Raw genomic sequence first — 18,344 nt, forward strand, 5'->3', positions numbered from 1 at the left:
TGGGCATGCTTTGGTTGGGTTTGGTCATGAGTGCGAGATCTGCTTGGGATGGGGTGGGTGTGGTGGATGATGAGAGGTGTTGTTTGTGATTGTAAGGTAGTTAGATGGAAGACTGTGCTTTACAGGATGTGGAATAGTGGAAGAGAAGGAAATGGGTACAGGGGTGGGGCAGATTCAGTGATTGGTGGTTAGCATGAGGGGAGTGGCTGAGTATAGATGAAATGTAGCACTAGTGGGGGTGGGTGGGGATAGAGGGCAGGGAAGTGAGCAGAGTGAGTCTGAGCGCAGCGAGGGAGAGCACAGCGGGGCTAACACTAACTCCAATTATATCCCTGGGCTTACTTGTTTCTTTTCTTTGTACACCAAATGTATCTTTTCACTTGTTTCTGTTTACACCAAATGTATATGTTTGACTGTATTGTACTAGTTTAATTTCACTCCAAATGTAGCTTTTTCTTTGCATTTTACTGGTTTAATTTTACACCAAATTTATGGGCTATTTTTAAGCTATAGATTGTCCCCTTGTAGAGATTAATTAAGAGCTGCAGGGTATATTTTATGGGCTATGTGCAGGGGAGTCGGATGAAATTACTGTGTGCATGGTAGATTTGTAGGTTAAAGAGGTAAGATCCTTGGGGAAAATCTAGCTAGGTTACACAATATGGTGGGACTCTAGAGGTGCCTTTAGACCCAGGGCAGCATGAAACAATACATATGTAGAGTGTTAAGGTGCTAGTACATGTTATGGTATTAACCTTATTCAAATTGCAGGTTGGGCTTCAAAGACTTGTAGCAGGTAATTTTTTCAGGGTGATGTCCTTTCAGTCAGGAGTGTTGTATACTTGGGTAGTTTGAGGAGGACTACCTAGCAAGAAGACATGTATTATGAGAAAGACCTTATCAGTACTAATAACTAGCCACCAGTCAAGCAGGGATACCACTGTCACTTAAACTATGTAATATACGGCAATACAGGAGCTCCGTACAGCTATGACACACAGTATATGCTTTTTAGTTACATAAATGGTCAACAAACAGTTAAAACATATCACTAGCTTTAGTCAAGAATGTAGCCTTTCCCTGCAGGAGAATTCATTCCTGGAACAGCACTTTTGGGAAGTGTGCTGTTGAAGAAAAGAAACACTGAAGGGACTTGAGACTATCTGGGTTCTCGCCAGGTGTAAACTAGCTGAGTTTATTTTGGAACTCAATATAAACTGGTATGAGAGACAGAAGAGTTTCTGTGTTTTTTTATTCTTGAAGAATTAACAGAACTAAACTAGAATTTTGCTTTATATTTTAATTTAAGTAGGTTATTTTAATGGACAAATACCTTTGTTGCCTTGTTTTGATAAATAATTGGTGTAGATTGTGGTTAAATTGGCACACATATTTCTATTTCAGCAAGGATCCCTAGATGACCTTTACTGCCTAAATGTTTGAGCAAAATATTTTTCACCATATAAAGAGACAGCAATGTGTATGCATTTGATTTTGTGTGTGTGTGTATGTGTGTGTGTGTGTGTGTGTGTGTGTGTGTGTGTGTGTGTGTGTGTGTGTGTGTGTGTGTGTGTGTGTGTGTGTGTTTGTAGTACATCTGTGACAAAAGAAAAATATGTTCTCCAAACTATTAGTTGAGGGGAGAGCAGTGGTCAGGTACATAGCCATGCCAGAGACAGCTTCACCTCTTAAACAACTAACCAAAAAAGAAGACAATGAAGCATACCTATTGGTCTTTAAATAATACACCCACCAGGAGAGATGATAGCAGAGTGACTGGACTAGCCAACTCTCAGCCCAGCTACACTTAAAAGCCTTCAATGCCATGAAAGGGGCTAAATAGCAGAATTGTGATACGGTTAGAGAAGTACTGTTAGATTGGACTGGTGAGACACAAGTTTTTTCAAGAAAAATGATAAGATCTCAGTTCAATAGTTTAAAAATGTACTTAATTTATGATGATATTATGATGGGCAACATACTGACAATAAAATGGTAGAAATACTATCTATCTGATAAATTGAAATGTAGTTTGATTGCTACTTTAAGAAAGTAATGACTTATAAGGACATTGACTTTTTTGTACTGGTTACCTCTACTATTTATTCTGCTATTCTGTCTTACCCTTAATCCAATAAGATGTCTACTTAATTGATTATGACATGGCTATAATTTGGCTCCTAGAAAACAACACAGTGCAAAGACTTCTCATTGTCTGTTTGTCCATGATTTGTAACTGTATAGCTCATCAGATGAGGAAGCAAAAGCACAACTGCAAGTAACGACCTTTTCCAGATGATATAATAATGTTATTTAGTCTTGATAAGTGTGCAGCAAAATCAGCCTTTAAAGCAGGAAAACTGCAGCACCAAGAAAACATCAGTTTGGGCCAAGAATGCGATAAAAAAGAACTTGAGGCAAGAGGGTGTATATAAATATTTTGGAAATGATGAAGTATCAACAATAAAACATGAACAGATGTGAATAAAACTTTGTAAGGAATATTTTAGAAGCACTAAATTAGTCCTGAAAACAGAGTTGACATCTAAGAACAAAATTCAAGCTATAAACCAATTCCCTCTTCCTGTCCTAACTTACAGTTTTGGAATGATTAACTGGCACCAAAATGTGTTGGTTCGACTAGTATAGATCTGCATTCATGGGGCTGCACAGATATCTGCTGACATCACATGATGCAAATGTAGCAAAAGTTATGAAACATGAGGAGAATAAATCTATGATGACTTCCCTGCTTAGTCTAGCAGAAGCATATCGATGCCAAGCCGGAATGGAACTCAAACCAGAAGTACAGTAGATAAAAATCAGGTGACAACTGAATGTGCCAAAAAACAAAAGAGAAAATAAAAGATCAGATGACAAGACAAGAAATGTGGAAAATACATACATATAGTTGCAAGTATGGAAAACTTCTGGAAGAACCTCATGTTGATCAGGACTGAACACAGGAATGGCTAAGGAGAGGCAAATTCAAACAAAAGATGAAAGGTTAATATCGGTGGCCCAAGATAGTGACCTATGCACACAGTGGTTTGCAAAGTCCATTAATCATTTGGGAGAAACAGACAAATGTAGGTGTTGTAAAACAGAACTGAAAACCATCACACACCTCGTTACTGGTTTTGACATACTAATGGCAGAAGGACTGTATACTGAAAGGCATAATAATGTGGCAAGACTGTTGCACTGGGGATTGTGTAAACATTAGGGTACAGAAGTAGCTGAACAACATGGGAAACATGAGCCACAAAGCATCATAGAAAATGATGAGGTCTACATCACATGGGATCACCCATTACCAACAGTTCAAAAGACAGATGCAAGAAAACCAGATATACTGGTCCATGAACAGAAGGCAAAAGTAGCACTGATGATTGAAATTGCCACACTGTCTTGTGTGCAGAGAGACACAAAGTCATAAAATATCAGGATTTGCAGGCAGAAATGAGAGCAATGTGGAAGAAAGATTCCCAGACAGTTTCAATGGTAGTTGGATCAACGGGTCTTATAAAAAAGAATGTACAGTTGTATTTAGATATGTTACCAGTACATGTAACTCCATATAATTTGGAGAAGGAGGCATTACTGGGCACATTATGGGTGATGCAAAGAGCACTTCTGGCTGACATCAAAGATTGAAACAATACAAATTTCATAAACCTTAATCGTACTTTGACTTAGGAATGGGGTCCATTCCCATCATGGTAACAGAAATCCAAAAGACTTGGAGAAATTAAAAAAGGTAGAGAAATTGTTATACAATAAAAATATGCTTAAAACTAAGCATTCTAAATGTATGATAAAGCATACGTAATACTCTAGTAGACACACTCTGTCTTAAATGTGAAAAAGGTGTTACGTAGCTGGATTTGCACTCATACTAATGCTTTACCTTCACAAAAGTGATTACTGAATGGAATGCAAATTGCTAATAACAATATTACATTTTTCAAATGCAATAGATTGTATGTCAGAGTAATTGATTTTGCCTTATACTTTTATGTCATTGCACAATTGATTAAGTTCTGTCACTTGATTGTGGAGAGCTGTAAGAACTCCAGACTCAGGCAGTATAGATTATACTTATAAATGAACAATATGTATGTAAAAACAAGTCCCTTAGTATGAGAACAATTGAAGTGGTCTTTATTTATGGAGATAGGAAGCACTGTTGCATTATTTAGTTACATCTTCCTGTTGCTGTACTCCTCAATTTAACACAAGGTATAGTGATAGGAAAAATGTTCCTTACTTACCGATTTGTGTAGTTTATGGGAAGATGATAATAGTTTGGCGAGACCCCTTTTAATTGTGTAGAAGCGAAACACCAAGTAAATAAGCCAATAATACGACTTGTATTGACTCTTGAAAATGGGAAGAAACAACCCACAAACACTTTCATAAGAGTGTCTAAGTCCAACAAATATCAAAATTGTCAAGCATGTGGCTAAAGATATATAGAGAGGATTAATCTACACTGTTTAAAGAGATACATCAACAAAAAAAATTATGTTGGAGTAGTCTCAGTAGATGAAAGGCAGCTACATCATAAAAGATTGCAGCCTAAAACTGTTAAAATCCTGGAGTAGAAGTACCATAGCAAACTGGAAAAGCTGCAAAATAGGGAGTAGAAATAATTAAGAGAAGAGAAGAGGAGTCACTTACTAAGGGGTGCTTTCCACAGTCCATGGTCATTATAACAACATACAGCTCTCTGTTCTAATTCTGATAATTATAAGTGAGAAAATTATGAAAAAATTCAGAAAGTACAGAAGAACAACAAATGTTGAACATCACTGTACTTTAAACTTGTTTTTTTTTTTTTTTTGCTGGTGACAATCCTCCCAATATGGGGAGAGATCCCCATAACTGCCCTGAAATCCATATACCAACTTTGAGATCACACACTTCAGAGGACAGGGAATAATCTGAGAGATGGCAGTTACAGAGTTATTATATAAGTCCAGAGTTTTAAACATTCAGACTGGCTGTTCTAGGGCTAAAAATAAAGAGTCTCAGAATATCAAGCAGTTACTGAAAATATATATTCTTAGCTGAACTGTACACTTTGTGATAAGCTAAACAAAACAAATCATAAATGCAGAGTTGCAGGAAGTAGGTGATTAATAAGAATAAGGACTTTAGCAGTAATCAAGTAAACACTAATGTAACCAAAGCCCAAGGTTCCAAACCCATTTCTGCCATACAAACCAGAAACCTCAAATAAAGCGCAACTCTAGGCAATAGGTATCTGTAAGTAAGGAAAAAAGTAAAACTGAAGATAAATATTTAGCAGAAAGAGAACACACTAGAAAAAAAAAGGAGAACTTGAAAGGTTGGTGGTTAAAACAACTGAGTCAAAAGGAGGGCAACATAAAGAAGAGAAAGACAATAGAGACAGTATGATCTAGAACAGAGGTGTAATAATGTTTCCAATGAGTCAATTTACAGGAATCAAAAGAGAGTCCTATGTATATGAGTCTTAACAGAAATAAAAAATAATAATAATAATAATAAGGTAGGCATAGCAACTGACACTAAAAATTACTGTTATGAGTTGCCTTTATTTGAAGAAGAGTTAGCTACTGTTACCCCAGTGTATCGGCAGAAAAGGAAGCAGCACCTTCTAAATCATCATAAATTGTACCTGAAGAAACTCCTAAGTTGTCTGAGCTCCAAGTTAGTAATACACACACACACACACACACACACACACACATACACACACACACACACACACACACACACACACACACACACACACACACACATATATATATATAAACAATGGGAAGATTATACTTTTAGTGGGGAAATATAGCTAGGAAAACAAAACTGAACAAAATGTTTTAATTTCTTACCCTTACTTTCAGTTGTAAAATTATTATGCAGAGTGAGCATAGACAGAAAAGAAGTGCATGAGTTATCTATGCTCAAACCTTTCAGAAGTCTAGTGATAAGGTTGTAAAGAATCATTTACAAGAAAGACATCTAGGAATGGACAAGACTACAGCATGGATGCTAGCAAGGTAATGCGAGCAGTTGAGAACATCTGTGCCAGATGCTCTAAATGCCAGAAGGCTGCCCCTTACATAACTCCAATGCCTAGTACAAAGACACCATTTGAATATATTGCTATGAGGGTTTTTGATCCTCCAGTTTTCAGCAAAAGGTTTCAGTCCATTTTGTTTGCTTGGGTCAGTGCAGTTATACAGGTTTGCTATTCCTCTTTGAGAGCATAGTGCTACATCTGTTGCTAGGAAGTTAGTCTTGATATCTTCCTGAGTAGAGATATTTAAGGGAATACCCACGGAGTCGGGGGGCAACATTTGTCTCTTGAATAAATCACTGACTATGCCAGGGTAGTAAGGTCAGCAATTAAAAGCCTAAGGAAAATAAAATAGGTATTATTTTGTTATAATACACTATTTCAAAACAGTGAGCCTCAAGAAAAAATGAAAATGAGATGGATACAGACGCTGCAGAAAACAAAACTTACTGTCACCAGCATTTTAGTCAAGCTACATTTTGAACTTTATTGAACTGATATAACAAGTTTTCTTCTATAGATAGAACAACTGCAATGCTGGCATCCTCTCCTGAAGATGTATCATTACACACAGCATCAGAAACAGGTGAATGTCTTTTAATTTCACTCCTTTATCATTTTGTTTGCTCAAGCTGAAACATCTCTGTTATATATGAAAGAAATATAAAAGGTATGTAAAAGGCAAAAATTCATCTGTTTGCTAAATGAGTGTGGTCTCTGATGTTGTTCCTTCGGCTTTTCACAGTTAGGGGTCACCACAGTGGAACTCTGGTCCGCTAATGATTGGCAGTAGATTTTCAAGGTGCAGAGGTGCCAGCTCGACACCCAACTTTCAACGAAGGCACGCCCATTCGCGCATGTCTTTCAAATGCCACACGCCAGAGGGAAGGACATGCAGACTCTACACAGAAGGCACTCCAGCCGAGAATCGAATGGGAGAACCTCTTGCTGTGAGGCAACAACACTACCGCTGCACCACCGTAGCTTGAGTGTGGTCTCTGATATTCTTCCTTAATTAATTGAACATGTAATATCGATAGCAAAGTCAACATACAGCATTCAGAGGATCTATTTTAATTAAAAGGAACAAATGAAATTGAATAGCTAATACTTTAACTGATGCCAAAGTCAGAATATACACAAATTTGAGTTACCAAATAAGAAAAAAAATGTTCTACAAATTGTGTTGTATATTTGCTTCTCAACACTTTCACACTGTACACAATACTGTCCTTACAAAATCATCCAAAGCTGATACCTAGTGGAATAAATATACAAAACAGTAAATGAAAATTAACTGTATTTGTACTCAAGCAGTCATGGAAGTAACATTGTTAACAGGCTGACATTTTATAAAGTTAAGCAAATGGCTGCTATTCTGTCTGTAGTGATCAGCATGTTTTCCTTCACAAAGAGTTACATTTACAGATGCATGTGTAAAAACTCTCACACATCTTTGAGGATACACCTTCTAGGACATCAGAGACAGAAATCATTTTAACCTTCAATTGTGGCTCTTTACAAGAGTGTCTCTCAAAAGATTCTAGCAGTTCAGAGATGGGAGAACTCACCTTGTTGTATTTCTTGTAATGTGAAACATTGTGATGTGCACTCAGTTCAGAATCAGATGTTATAACAGACTGAGCAGCGGGAGTTCTGCTACTGGAGCAGACAGTCTTGTCCACATCATGTATGTTCATAGCCACATGAAAGGACAAAAGGAGTTATATCATGAGGTTAGCTGAAGTATCAATCATTAGGAATTTCAGGGCTAAAAATGAAAACAGCTTAGTCTCATTTTTTAAACCAGGTACTCTGTTTTCCTCCCACATATACATCAAAACTAATGCATTGTTGGTGATTCCCTTCTGGGTGAGGAAAGTAAACCTATATTTTTTGTCTATAGAAGAAATGTGCTGGTCTAACATGCCTCAGTTGTGGATTGCTGGTGAAGGGCTTATTGGGTGCTTTCCTGATTGGTACTTAGCATAAAAGTAGTATCTCTTTGCTTGTATTTAAACCTTGCATTTGTGTGGTGCTTCTCTTCACTCAACAGCACTTGACAGTATCCTGAATACATGTAAAAGCCTAAAAGCTCAGTTTTTCTTTAAACAGCTGTCAGTGAAACCCTCCCAAGCTTTTCTGTTGTTCTAGGAGCAACTCAGTTGCACACTGTGCAGAGTTGTCTTATTGATCAAGCTTAGCATACACAAAGTATAGGTCTGTCTTGTAGTCTTGGTGCTACCAGCACAGCCCTGTCATATTACCTCATCCCCTTTCTTAATAAAACATACAGAAAGGACCTGCTATCATAGACGGGCAGTTTCCCAACATTTCTCGGGCCAGCATGATAGACATCGGCATCCTGAAGCAATGTAGCAATTGTTACAAGTATACTGACAGCCAGTTACATGAGGAATAAACAAATATTTTATGTGACAGATGTAGTTACACTATGAAATTGGAGGCAAGGCTCTCACAAAAGAACAAATTGAATGACAAGCAAGTTGTCAGCACACACACACACACACACACTTCCCACACTAAATAAGAACACAACATATAAACCCACATATGCGGAGGTACTCACTAGTAACTTACCAAAAGATCAGAGGTCTCCCAAATGGAAACCACTTACACATATAACAATGCAAGAAAAAAAAACACAACACATAATAACACACACACACCAATGTCTCAAAAAAATAAGCCCATAAGTTGTAACACCACAAAATCTAATTTATTAGCCATAGGTGACTCCATTGCGAGAAATAAGGATTTCCACTTACCAGGCTGGATAAGAAGCGGGTTATGGTTAATTGCCTGTGAGGTGCCAGGATCCATCAAGTGACTCAACTGCAAGTAACAGTATGACTCCATCATAGTCCATATGAGGGTGAATGACTTGAGATGTGCTTCACGTGACTATATAAAGAGAAATATGACTGAGCCTTCATATTGTGTGTCACAGCAGGTATAAGCATAGCCTTTAGCAGCATTCTACCTTCTCCAAACATGACTCCATGATACAAACAAAAAAAATATTTACTTTAACAATTGGCTTAGCTTTTGGTGTCAGCCCAAGTGGCTCCAAGATCTGTCATCCTGGGAGGCCATGGTGCACAGGCCATGCTGCTTTGACAGAGATGGTTTGCACCTGTCTCCTCTAGGCTTTTTGATACTAGCAAAGGCATTAGGCACCCCTATTATGCTTTTTTAGGCAGTGTCAAAATAACCAACCTCCCAACATAACAAACTCCTCTCTAGATAAACTCAGGGTACTGCTGCTTAATTTTAAGAGTCTAAACAAGAAACTGCACTCTATGTAAGCCCTCCTCACTTTGCCAGATGCTGACATCAGTGCAGTCACATGGTTCAAAGGCACAGAAAGCACTCTGACCTTGGAGGGCTACAATGCCTTCTGTACATTCAGACCACAAACTGAGTGGGAGGTGTATCCATCTTCATTAAGGGTAAGGTCACCTGGTCAAACAGTATGACTTTCTTAAGCTACTCCATCTCTAATTAACTATAGTCAAAGCCCCCTGCAACACAATTGCTAGCTGTAGGTCCCCAACCATGAAACAGGAAAAGCGTATCAAATACCTGGATTTAATTGAGTCACTTGTCACACAGCTCTACACCTTACCCATGGGTGATTTTAATTATCCTACCATCAGCTGGGAAACATCCACAAACACAAACATGCTGGCACAGAGGTTCTTGGACTTTATCAATGCAAATGCTCTGGAACAGCTAGTCAGCACGTGCACAACAGGCTCAAATGTCCTGAAGCATTGTGCTCCCCCATCTGTATGATGTCCTCCCTGGCAAAATTGAACCATAAATCAGTCTAGTTTGATGTAATTATAAGACCATCTACCCTATCAAGCTCAAAAATGCTTAAGAATTTTTCAAAGACAAACCAATTCCTACTAAGTGATGGCATAAGAAGTTTCAAAGCTGCCTTAAATGCAGATACTGCAGACTCTTATGCAAAGGTGTACACCCCCTGTATAACCACTAAAGCAGTTGTATAGAATCTGTTCTACTTGACTGGATTAAAACAAAGTCTTGCTGAAAAGCAACCCACCCTGGATGAACCCCAGTATAAACAGGCTATACAACAAGAGAAAGAAACTAATATCCGAGAACAAGAGGGAACTGGCTCAGCAGAGGAAGAAATCCCTCTTTAGCTTAAACAAACAAATTAGAAATCCTCCAAAGCTAATTAGAAAGCAAAAATAGGCACTGTAGCTAAGGATAGTCATACAGCATTCATTAACTATGTCCAAAATCTAAAAGGGAATACCCAGCTATGCACTGAACTGGACATGCACTGCCTATACTCAACTGGATGTAATAACTGACCTGCTACCTGAGGGATTTGGAGAAAACTTCACCCCCCTTTCCCCTCCAGTCATGCCCTATATCTGCTAACATTGCAAAGCCTATTATCTCAAGAGAGCAGGTCATCTTGGTTCTCTCCAAGGCCAAAACATGGCATCAATCGGACCATCCAACATCCCAGGTTGCCTTTTAAACAACTTAAAACATGATCTAGCAAGACTACTTGGATCCTTGTTTAACCACAGCCTGCACACCAGCTATGTTCTTGTAGAATGGAGGATAGCAACAGTAATCCCTCTGCACAAAGGCAGACCATCAACTGACCCTGGGAATTATAGGCCCATAAGCTTGAATAGCTCCAGCTACTTATCTAACCGATATCAAGCAGTAAAATGGAAAAAGGCCACCTCCTCATTTCTTAATACCCCAACCGGAGTCCCCCAAGGATCCATATCAGGTCCCCTTCTTTTTAATATATTTATAAATTATTTCCAGAACTCTATTCCTTTCTCAAATATCATCCAATATGCAGATGATTCAACTATCATCTGCTCTGCCACATCTACCCCTGTACTCCTAAAACTTTCAAGAAGCTTTTTCAACCACTGAGCAATGGATGAAAAGAAACCACCTTGTATTAAATGCCTCTAAAACCAAACTAACGGTATTTACTCCCTCTAAAACTACCTCATTCAACTTTAACTCCTTCACTATCACTAGCCAAAACAATATACCTCTGGAACTGGTATCAGAGACCAAATTACTTGGGGTCCAAATTGACAACCAGCTTAAATTCCATTCCCACTTACAACTAAACATCAAAAACACCCATCAAAAACTAGGCATGCTCTACCGACAAAATAACTACCTTACCTCTGCCACTAAAGTAACTCACTCTACTTCCTTTCTTATCCCCTCCCTTCTCTACAGAACTCCTCTTCTCACTAACCTACAATCCTCTCTTAAATCTCAACTTTCCTCCTGCTACAACAAAATTGCCAAATTTGAATACCAGCCAAAAGTCGTCCTCCCATCACTGCCCTTCTCTCCAAAAACTAAAATGGCTAGAACTACCAAATCAACTCATCGATACACAACTAACTCTTGTACATAAGCTCATTTTTAACCCCACCCTCTGTCCTTCACTCTCTTCTACCTTTAAGATGTACCTTCCTAATCGAGTACTAAGGTCCAATAATCAAAATCTAATAGAAGTGCACAAACCATCCCGTCCACCAGGCAAAAATCTTCTATCTTATGGTTTAGCACGTCTCTGGAACTCCCTACCACCTTCCATTCGTACCACTTCTAACCATTACCCTTTTAAAAAATCTCTTCACTCACACCTAATATCCCAATGGGAATGCTCCTGCTCTCTCCCCACATAACAAATTATATCAAACTCCTGTTCCATTCATTCTATGGGAAACAAACCCCTTTTTCACCTCATTCAAGGCCTTAGATTCCTTCTTTCTCTCTTTCTCACTTCTCTCTCGATCTTATTCTCATCTAAAACTTTCTCCTTCTATTCATCTCTCCATATACTTTTATTCCAGTACTTATATGCTAGTTGTAAATATTGCATCAGACTGCTGCTACTTATATGCGATTTGTAAACAATGAATCAGACTGTAACTATGAACTGTATGTTCCTAAGAAGAAATGCCTCTCTGCTGTACAATGCAATGTTCCATTGCCAGTCAGTTTTAACTCCAACCTCATCACTAGTGTGTATTACTTGCAATGTTTGCTGTATTAATTGTAAAGGTCTTGTTCAAAACTGCAACCTTTGTATAAATATAATCTTTAAACTATTGTAACCTAGAGTGCTATTGGAGCTTTTCTCCCCAGGACTCCATTGAAAACGGGTTCAAATGGCCCAATGGACTATCCTGGTAAACCAACTGCAAATAAATAAATAAATAAATAAATAGCCTCGTCTGCAAGGCCATGAAAGCAATCATTATGGATCTTATTAAGAAGGACATAGGTAATCTCCAGACTTTGGACCCATTCCAATTTGGATTTGTTAAAGGTAGATCATGCCTGTTAAACATGGTTGACGTCTTCAAAAAAGTCACCAAGGTCCTGGATGAGGGGAAATACGGTGCATGCTGCCTATCTTGACCTAGCCAAGGCATTTGAAACAATCTCCCAATCAGGTACTATAGAGAAACTCTCCCATTTGGGAATTAACCCCTACATAACTAGATGGGTAGCCAACTAGCTCAAGGACAGGTCACATACTGTAAAAGTGTGTGACAACTGCTAATGGTTGTTATGTACCTCAAAAACAGATTGTATCAATTGTTCAATGATGAATCTCAACTACATTTGTAACCATGTTTAGTATATGTCACGATATTTTAAAATTGTACTGTGTTCTACAGCTGTTTTACATCTATGTTTTATTCTTGTCTTACGTCCTCAGCTGGACTTTGTTTGTTTTTTTTGGCTTTTCCCGGTTAGGGGTCACCACAGTGGAACTCCGGTCCTCTAATGATTGGCAGTAGATTTTTATGTGCTGGCTTGCCGGGCCTAACGCACAACCTTCAACGAAGGAATGCCCATTCACACAGAAGACGCTCTAACTGAGAATCGAACGGGCAACATCTAACTGTGAGGCGACAACGCTAACGCAGCACCACTAATGTCTATAATTTAAATGCTATGTTTTTAACTATATAATGTAAGTAATGTGGAGCTTTTCTCCCCGGGCCTCCGCTGAAAACAGACCTGTGCCCAGTCAGACTCTCCTGGTCAACAAATGTAAATAAATAAATAAATAATTGCATTTCTAACAAAACACCAGTCACCAGTAGTGTACTGCAGGGTTCTATGATGGCTCGTTACTGTTCGGAATTTATTTCTCAAAAGTCCAGGCAAACTTGGACAACCTGTGGCTGACCAAGTTCACTGCCGATTGTAATTGGGAGTAATCATTGAGTACCCTAATGATGTTATTATACTCCAGACAATTGATTTGTGTCAAAGCCAAGGATTAAAGTTAAATGCAAAAAAAAAAATGCATTATTCTTCCCTTAGGGAAAGCTGACATCCCTGCTAATAACATTATAGATAGCACCGCATAAGTGTAGACCCAGTGGTACATGATCTGAGTACTCAGGTTGATAGCAACCTGAACTTTAACCACCACATATACACAGTAGTAAGGAAATCCTTCTATGTGGCACATCTTATAAGTAAAGGCATCACATCTGGATCTAAAGATGTTATAATTCCACTATACTCAGTCCTCATCAGACCAAGAATTGAATACAATCATCCTTTTGGATGTACCTCACTAGACACCTGCAACAAGTGAAGAGACCACAGAGGTTTTTTACCAAAAAATTGCAGAGTACAAAAAAGCAAGTCTTACATGGAAAGGCTGAATGGCCTATCATTGTATTCTGTCTCCTACAGGTTGGCATGTGTTGACCTTTGCCTTAGATCTGCTCAATTGATTAAAATAGATGAAATAAAAGGAACAGTATAGATCAGTTTTCAAAAAATGTCCAGGTCTTTCATACATCCACAGTGAGATGACAAGAATAATATACCTAACATTAACTTAATACAAACCAACAACATAACAGATCTACTAGTACATAGTACTTGAAATGATGATGACGATGATGATAATAATAATAATGACAATAATAATTATTATGCAATTATTATAATAATTGCATGGAGAGAGTTTTCAAAAGTACAGCATAATGAAACAAGTAGACATTTCTCCTGCTATTTATGCAATCTTTCCTTTGATCAACATTCAAGAATATAGTAGAATAAATCACTTACTATAGTCGATCCAACCTCCTAACTTCTTTCTTTTGTACAAATTTTGTAAAGAAAAAAATGCAAATGCATATGGCATCAGTGTAACAGACGTGGTGATCTGTGCAGCCTGTAAGAACATGAATGTATGTTGAACTGCATCAGATAATCAGATGAAATGTATAGAAAGATGACTCAGCATTGCTTGGCACTCATCTTGGGCAGAAATGTTACTTGTACATAGAAATGTGGCAAACATGTCTGTCTTCTTCATTACTGAGGGCATTTTCCTTGCCAGCAGTCATATATTTTCTCCCACTTCTATAAATCCCTACTGTTTCAGCTACTATGAACTAAGATGAGAAAACAGATGATATAAAATTAACAATTGTCTAATCATTATTTTGCTTTACTATTAAAAGTACACAAACACATCATGCTTTCAAAAATATGTCCGTATACTGACAATTAAATACGATTAAGCAGACTGAAGAAAATATTGTTCTGTGTTATTATAATTATTATTATTCATTTTATTGTTATTATTAGTAGTAGTTTTACTATTATTATTATCTTGAGGCAGTAAGTTGACATGCTAGCGATGGTTCATCACTTTAAATCACCACTGTTAAATTGTAAGTCATGAGTGTTGTTCTATTATATTTATATAAATGAAGTAAAACAAAGCATATGTCAGTGGCACAACAAGAATACTTACAAATATCTATTCTTTTCTAGGTGTCTCAACAGCAAGAAGTGTGATGTCGTCCACAAAGGAAAGCTCACCATATACAGGATCAACAACAGGTAAGTGCCTTTATGTTGTATATATTACAGGTTGCTATTTTGCTGCTTATGTTCATGGTTTACTAGACAATGAATTGTGGGTTATGAAATAGTGTTTCACCTAAATGTTCCCAGTTAAAATGCACTTATAATGTTTCTTAGCAAAAAACATAGCTAATAATAAAAATAATATATTCTGCTGAAGCCAGTTACGTAATAAATAAAATGTTTATCAAACAGAAATGCTTATTTTATTCTCATGATTGTTAGCTTGCAAATTAATTTTGGTCATGTAACAAAGTCACATATGGGAGGTATTTTGATAGATGTAGCACACTACAAAGTTATGTATCTATCAGGATTGCTCAGTGCATTAGTAAGAAGTGATACAGAGGGCACTGTGGTAGTATATTGTTGCTAGTAGCAGTCTTGCTATATAACTACACTTGTAAATGACACAGTTTGTGGGCACATTTAATGTAAATTGCACTGTCGAAGTGATGGATTGAAAGAGCATGGTAATGAAACTATAGTTCATATTCTACCTCGCTACGTTGAAGGAGAGCAGTGACAATTGAACACAGGTAATTCTATGCTGAATGCCCATGGCTGTCTGTGACGAGAGCTGACCTATTATTGCTGAAGCATCAAAGCACTGAACGTGTGTGTGTGTGCATGTGTGTGTGTGTGTGTCTGTGTGTGTGTGTGTGTGTGTGTGTGTGTGTGTGTGTGTGTGTGTGTGTGTGTGTGTGTGTGTGTGTAATGTGTCCCTATGCATCAGTATTACATTGGGCAGTAGAGGGACCATCATACCAAATAAGTAGGAACTCCCTGTAGCCCTTGCAATGCAGAAACAAGAAAACCTTGTCTTTCTTCATACATCCGACTGTTTGATAGCTTTAGAAACAGACACAGTCTCTTCTTTATTCCTGTGGAGTATCGATATAGTGGATATGTATGCAGCAACACCTGTTCGTGAATCATAGGGTGCAAATAATATAGTGTTCACAGTTGTACAGGGCACATATCTGAAAGGCTATATACATGAGCATCATAAAGAGCCTGTATGGAAATGTGAACAGAGAAGCTAGATAGTAATGTAGAGATATCACTGCTGAAAGCCATAATTTGAATTAATTAAATGGTTTGAATTAGTGTTGCTTGCTGGGGTAGCACCATTTCAACTTTACTTCATGCAGCATTGCAATGCTACTTGGATAAATGTTTTAACAGCAGAATTTCTGAATGACAGCAGCATTATTCATGGTTGATAACTAACTCGGACAGTTTTACTCCTGTGCTCATAGTGCAGTGACTGAATGACAGCTGTATTATTCATGGTTGATAAGTAACTTGGACAGTTGTACTACTGTGCTCACAGTGGAGTGACTGAATGACATCTGTATTATTCATGGTTCATATGTACCTTGGACAGTTGTACTCCTGTGCTCATAGTGTTGTTACTAAATGACAGCTGTGTTATTCATGGTTCATATGTACCTTGGACAGTTGTACTCCTGTGCTCACAGTGTTGTTACTAAATGACAGCTGTATTATTTCTGGTTCATATGTACCTTGGACAGTTGTACTCCTGTGCTCACAGTGGAGTGTCTGAATGACAGCTGTATTATTCATGGTTGATAAGTAACTCGGACAGTTGTACTCCTGCACTCACAGTGTTGTTACTAAATAACAGCTGTATTATTCATGGTTCATATGAACCTTGGGCAGTTGTACTACTGTGCTCACAGTGTTGTTACTAAATGACAGCTGTATTATTCATGGTTCATATGTACCTTGGACAGTTGTACTCCTGTGCTCACAGTGTTGTTACTAAATGACAGCTGTATTATTCATGGTTCATATGTACCTTGGACAGTTGTACTCCTGTGTTCACAGTGTTGTTACTAAATGACAGCTGTATTATTCATGGTTCATATGAACCTTGGACAGTTGTACTCCTGTGCTCAGAGTGTTGTTACTAAATGACAGCTGTATTATTCATGGTTCATATGTACCTTGGACAGTTGTACTCCTGTGCTCACAGTGTTGTTACTAAATGACAGCTGTGTTATTCATGGTTCATATGTACCTTGGACAGTTGTACTCCTGTGCTCACAGTGTTGTTACTAAATGACAACTGTATTATTCATGTTCATATGTACCTTGGACAGCTGTACTCCTGTGCTCACAGTGCAGTGGCTGAATGACAGCTGTATTATTCATGGTTGATAAGTAACTCGGACAGTTGTACTCCTGTGCTCACAGTGTTGTTACTAAATGACAGCTGTATTATTCATGGTTCATATGTACCTTGGACAGTTGTACTCCTGTGCTCACAGTGTTGGTACTAAATGACAGCTGTATTATTCATGGTTCATATGTACCTTGGGCAGTTGTACTCCTGTGCTCACAGTGGAGTGTCTGAATGACAGCTGTATTATTCATGGTTGATAAGTAACTCGGACAGTTGTACTCCTGTGCTCACAGTGTTGTTACTAAATGACATCGATATTATTCATGGTTCATATGTACCTTGGACAGTTGTATTCCTGTGCTCCAAGTGTTGTTACTAAATGACAGCTGTATTATTCATGGTTCATATGTACCTTGGACAGTTGTACTCCTGTGCTCAGAGTGTTGTTACTAAATGACAGCTGTATTATTCATGGTTCATATGTACCTTGGACAGTTGTACTCCTGTGCTCACTGTGTTGTTACAAAATGACAGCTGTATTATTCATAGTTCATATGTACCTTGGACAGTTGTACTCCTGTGCTCACAGTGGAGTGGCTGAATGACTGCTGTAATATTCATGTTGGATAATTAGCTCAGACAGTTGTACTTCTGTGCTCACAGTGTTGTTACTAAATGACAGCTGCATTATTCATGGTTCATATGTACCTTGGACAGTTGCACTCCTGAGCTCACAGTGTTGTTACTAAATGACAGCTGTATTATTTATGGTTCATATGTACCTTGGACAGTTGTACTCATGTGCTCACAGTGGAGTGTCTGAATGACAAGCTGTATTATTCATGGTTGATAAGTAACTCAGACAGTTGTACACCTGTGCTCACAGTGTTGTTACTAAATGACAGCTGTATTATTCATGGCTCATATGTCCCTTGGACAGTTGTACTCCTGTGCTCACAGTGGAGTGTCTGAATGACAGTTGTATTATTCATGTTTGATAAGTAACTTGAACAGTTGAACTCCTGTGCTCACAGTGTTGTTACTAAATGACAGCTATATTATTCATGGTTCATATGTACCTTGGACAGCTGTACTCCTGTGCTCACAGTGTTGTTATTAAATGACAGCTGTATTATTCATGGTTCATATGTACCTTGGACA

At 38.0% G+C, this 18,344-nt stretch overlaps 1 protein-coding gene across 8 annotated transcripts in view; it reads left to right on the forward strand.

The window, feature by feature from the left end:
• Nucleotides 1-18,344, forward strand: part of LOC122800839 (uncharacterized threonine-rich GPI-anchored glycoprotein PJ4664.02-like) — a 662,067-nt gene that overhangs the window by 290,185 nt on the left and 353,538 nt on the right. For 7 of the 8 annotated variants that reach the window (XM_044070146.1, XM_044070147.1, XM_044070150.1 and 4 more), the window contains 2 exons: nt 6,588-6,653; nt 14,939-15,007. In XM_044070146.1, the coding sequence (XP_043926081.1) occupies nt 6,588-6,653; nt 14,939-15,007 (135 nt within the window). The remainder of the gene's footprint in view (nt 1-6,587; nt 6,654-14,938; nt 15,008-18,344) is intronic. The other variant, XM_044070149.1, reaches the window with a different exon arrangement.

Source organism: Protopterus annectens, chromosome 4.part1 (genome assembly GCF_019279795.1).
Source record: "Protopterus annectens isolate FY-2018-M chromosome 4.part1, PAN1.0, whole genome shotgun sequence".
NCBI lineage: Eukaryota > Metazoa > Chordata > Ceratodontiformes > Protopteridae > Protopterus > Protopterus annectens.